We start from the raw sequence: 4,315 nt of genomic DNA, 5'->3' as shown, positions 1-4,315 counted from the left end.
TCACACGAAGAAGTTGATGTCTTCGCCAGCGGAAGACAAGACGTGTTCGGCAATTTCCGTGATCATTTCCGAACTGAACCGAACTTGCTCGACGTCCAGCTCGGGAGCGGTTCCCGGGTCCCAGTGCACGCTGAGCGTGTCCCTCCGCCAGTCAAACTGGTGCCCGAACCTGTTTTCCATTGCTGCCGAGGACTCATTTGGTATCTCCCACATGGGGTGACACATCTTCTCCAAACACTTCACCTGCAAACAAGACCCAAAACTCAAATAAAATTCTCTTTCAGTGGGTACACCATGCCGAAACACACACACACACACACACACACACACACACACACACACACACACACACACACACTATTAATCAGATAAGAAAAATAAAGCCTATGGACCACATACAAAATAACTAATAAGTAAATAATTTTTTAAACACTTGAAGCTGCATATTCTGCACATGACCAAGTATGAATCATGATGAATAAAACGTAAATCTCTCTCAACCGCTCCCCCGCCCCTTTGACCTTAATCATTTCACCGCCAGTCAATTTAGAGTACAAAATTCCCTTGTGGTATAAACACAGAAAAGACAGTAGCTAAGAACAGCTGGGGATCCCCCCTGCGATGTATTAAAAATATGGCCTATCCTACCACCGAATATTAAGAGCAGTAGGTTCATGGATAACAGACCAATGAATGGTCACCTTTCAGTGACATGGGTCCTCTACCACGCCTGTGCATAAATGCGAGCTTGGCGGTGAAAGGGTTAAACCTTCATACATATTCATCTTGATAGCTGTATACCTCCATCTGTAACTCTTCTGTGATAGCTGTCTCCCTCACCTGTAACTATCATATGATAGCTGTATCCCCCACCTGTAATTATTATGATAGCTGTACCCCTCATCTGTAACTCGTCTGTGATAGCTGCTGGTCAGGCATCTGCTTGGCAGATGTGGTGTAGCGTATATGGTTTGTCCGAACGCAGTGACGCCTCCTTGAGCAACTGAAACTGAAACTGATAGCTGTCTCCCTCACCTGTAACTATCATATGATAGCTGTATCCCCCACCTGTAATTATTATGATAGCTGTACCCCTCACCTGCACGTATAAGAGCTGTCTCCCACACCTGTAAATATGATAGCTGTATCCCTCACCAGTAACTATCATATAACTGTCTCTCTCACCTGTAACTCAGTTGTATATCTCACCTGTAACTCCTAGATGATAGCTGTATATCTCACCTGTAACTCCTAGATGATAGCTGTATATCTCACCTGTAACTCCAATATGATAGTTGTGTATCTCACCTGTAACTCCTAGATGATAGCTGTATATCTCACCTGTAACTCCTATATGATAGCTGTATATCTCACCTGTAACTCCAAGATGATAGCTGTATATCTCACCTGTAACTCCTATATGATAGCTGTATATCTCACCTGTAACTCCTATATGATAGCTGTATATCTCACCTGTAACTCCTAGATGTCAGCTGCATATCTCACCTGTAACTCCTAGATGATAGCTGTATATCTCACCTGTAACTCCTATATGATAGCTGTATATCTCACCTGTAGTTCCTAGGTGATAGCTATGTCTGTCACCTGTAACTATTGTATGATAGCTGCATCCCTCACCTTTAATATATGGTAGCTGTCTCTCTCACCTGTAGCTCTTATATGTTACCTGACCTGTAATTCTTCTGTGATAGCCGTCTCCCTCACCTGTAATAAATGATAGATGTATCCCTCACCTGTAATAAATGATAGATGTATCCTTCACCTGTAACGGATATGATAAATGTATCCCTCACTTGTAACGGATATGATAGATGTATCCCTCGCCAGTAACGGATATGGTAGATGTATCCCTCACTTGTAACGGATATGATAGATGTATCCCTCATCTGTAACGGATATGATAGATGTATCCCTCACTTGTAATGGATATGATAGATGTATCCCTCGCCTGTAACGGATATGATAGATGTATCCCTCACCTGTAACGGATATGATAGCTGTATCCCTCGCTTGTAACGGATATGATAGATGTATCCCTCACCTGTAACGGATATGATAGCTGTATCCCTCGCTTGTAACGGATATGATAGCTGTATCCCTCGCCTGTAACGGATATGATGATGTATCCTTCACCTGTAACGGATATGATAGCTGTATCCCTCACTTGTAACGGATATGATAGCTGTATCCCTCACTTGTAATGGATATGATAGATGTATCTCTCACTTGTACCGGATATGATAGATGTATCCCTCGCCTGTAACGGATATGATAGATGTATCCCTTGCCTGTAACGGATATGATAGCTGTATCCCTCGCCTGTAACGGATATGATAGATGTATCCCTCACTTGTAATGGATATGATAGATGTATCTCTCACTTGTACCGGATATGATAGCTGTATCCCTCGCCTGTAACGGATATGATAGCTGTATCCCTCACTTGTAACGGATATGATAGATGTATCCCTCACCTGTAACGGATATGATAGATGTATCCCTCACTTGTAACGGATATGATAGCTGTATCCCTCACTTGTAATGGATATGATAGATGTATCCCTCACTTGTAACGGATATGATAGCTGTATCCCTCACTTGTAGCGGATATGATAGATATATCCCTCACTTGTAACGGATATGATAGATGTATCCCTTGCCTGTAACCGAGGGTTGAGGAAGACCAAGGTGGGGTCCAGTTCTATCAGTCTGTAGGATAGGAAGCTGTCCACCAACCAAGGCTTTTCCGTGTTGGCGTTCTCACGGTACATCTGAGACACCAAGAGGTCCACGTCAATTGGAGTAGTGCGTTCAGCTTGACTGCGTTTCACTTTTTTTTCTCTTTTTTTTTTCTTTTTTTTTTTTCTCTCAAAATTTGCTAACTCTATGGCTAACGCTTGTGAAAACCCGTACTTTTGTTCCTGGTGGTAAAACCAGTGATAAGAAACTCTTGGGAGAGCTGGACAATACAAGGTCTTCAGAGAACCCCACCCCCACCCCCTCTCCCCTGCACTCCCAGCGCGCTCAGATTCTCTGGCTTCCTACACGGACGCGTCACCTCCAGGCCATCACTCCACTGGAGTGATGCAGTTCAATACTACAAGATACCAGGCAACCCAGTGCAATACTGTGCAATATAACACTGTGCTGTACAGCAGATGCAATGCAATTACGATGCTATGCAATGCAGTGCGATTTAATGCAATGTAATAATTTTGTGTGTGTATTTTTGTTTCAGTTCACGCTACACATGGGATATCGGTTTATCGTCTCATTCGAATGAGTAAACTACACTACACTACACTACACTACACTACACAATATAATCCACAACCCGAATCCGACCAGTAGTTAAACTACACTAAACAACACTATACTACATTAAACTGCACCGTGCTGTGCTGTGCTGTGCTGTACTGTACTGTACTGTGCTGTGCTGTACTGTGCTGTGCTGTGCTGTACTGTGCTGTGCTGTGCTGTACTGTGCTGTTTTGTACTGTATTGTACTGTGCTGTACTGTACTGTACTGTGCTGTGCTGTGCTGTGCTGTACTGTGCTGTGCTGTGCTGTACTGTACTGTGCTGTGCTGTGCTGTGCTGTGCTGTACTGTACTGTGCTGTACTGTACTGTACTGTGCTGTGCTGTGCTGTGCTGTGCCGTGTTGTACTGTGCTGTGCTGTGCTGTGCTGTGCTGTACTGTTCCAGTTAGGATGCTAAGTTCAGAAAAGTGAAACCACTTAAACGTTACGTATTAGAAGTAATCGTCTACCTTGGGATTACAATGAATGTCTGGACATACTGTGATGTATTTTGCATTGATGATACAACATATAAATTGCAGTTTTCAAAATGGCCACTAAAAATGAGAAATAGTCAAAGAAATAATTGGTTAAACGCATTGCTATCTTTCCACCGATCCGATTTTTTTTAAATTAAAATGTGCTAATATTCATATGCGATGCGACAAATTCCTTGTCAACTGCTATATGCTTACAAACTACAATTGAAATGAAGGAAAATGTACACAACTGGGGATCTTTTGAATGAAACAGATACTTTCTATGCCAGACAAGAAACATCCAGTTAGCGGCAGCTGACATTCAGATCGTGACTACCAGTTCCCAAGTTGTTCATGCATCCCCTGAGATTACCGACCTCAAGAGGCTTACTAGAATAGAATATGTCTTTATTACCAAGTGTACCGGGGTCACAAGGAATATTGGGGGGATAGTACATAACAAGATACTAACATAAATCGAAAATCATACACAAACACATATACAGTAGAAATCAG

General features: G+C 42.6%; 1 protein-coding gene across 1 annotated transcript in view; it reads right to left on the bottom strand.

Annotated features, from left to right (window-relative positions):
- Positions 1–4,315, bottom strand: part of LOC143301788 (uncharacterized) — a 15,360-nt gene continuing 11,045 nt past the window's right edge. Inside the window, exons 7-8 of the mRNA XM_076616179.1 lie at positions 2,682–2,792; positions 1–243 (exon numbers count right to left, since the gene is read on the bottom strand). Coding sequence (XP_076472294.1) covers positions 1–243; positions 2,682–2,792 — 354 coding nt within the window. The remainder of the gene's footprint in view (positions 244–2,681; positions 2,793–4,315) is intronic.

Source organism: Babylonia areolata, chromosome 28 (genome assembly GCF_041734735.1).
Source record: "Babylonia areolata isolate BAREFJ2019XMU chromosome 28, ASM4173473v1, whole genome shotgun sequence".
In the NCBI taxonomy this organism is placed as follows: Eukaryota; Metazoa; Mollusca; class Gastropoda; order Neogastropoda; family Buccinidae; genus Babylonia; species Babylonia areolata.
Note: the sequence above shows the minus strand (reverse complement) of the source record. Positions and strands in the feature narration are given on the sequence as shown.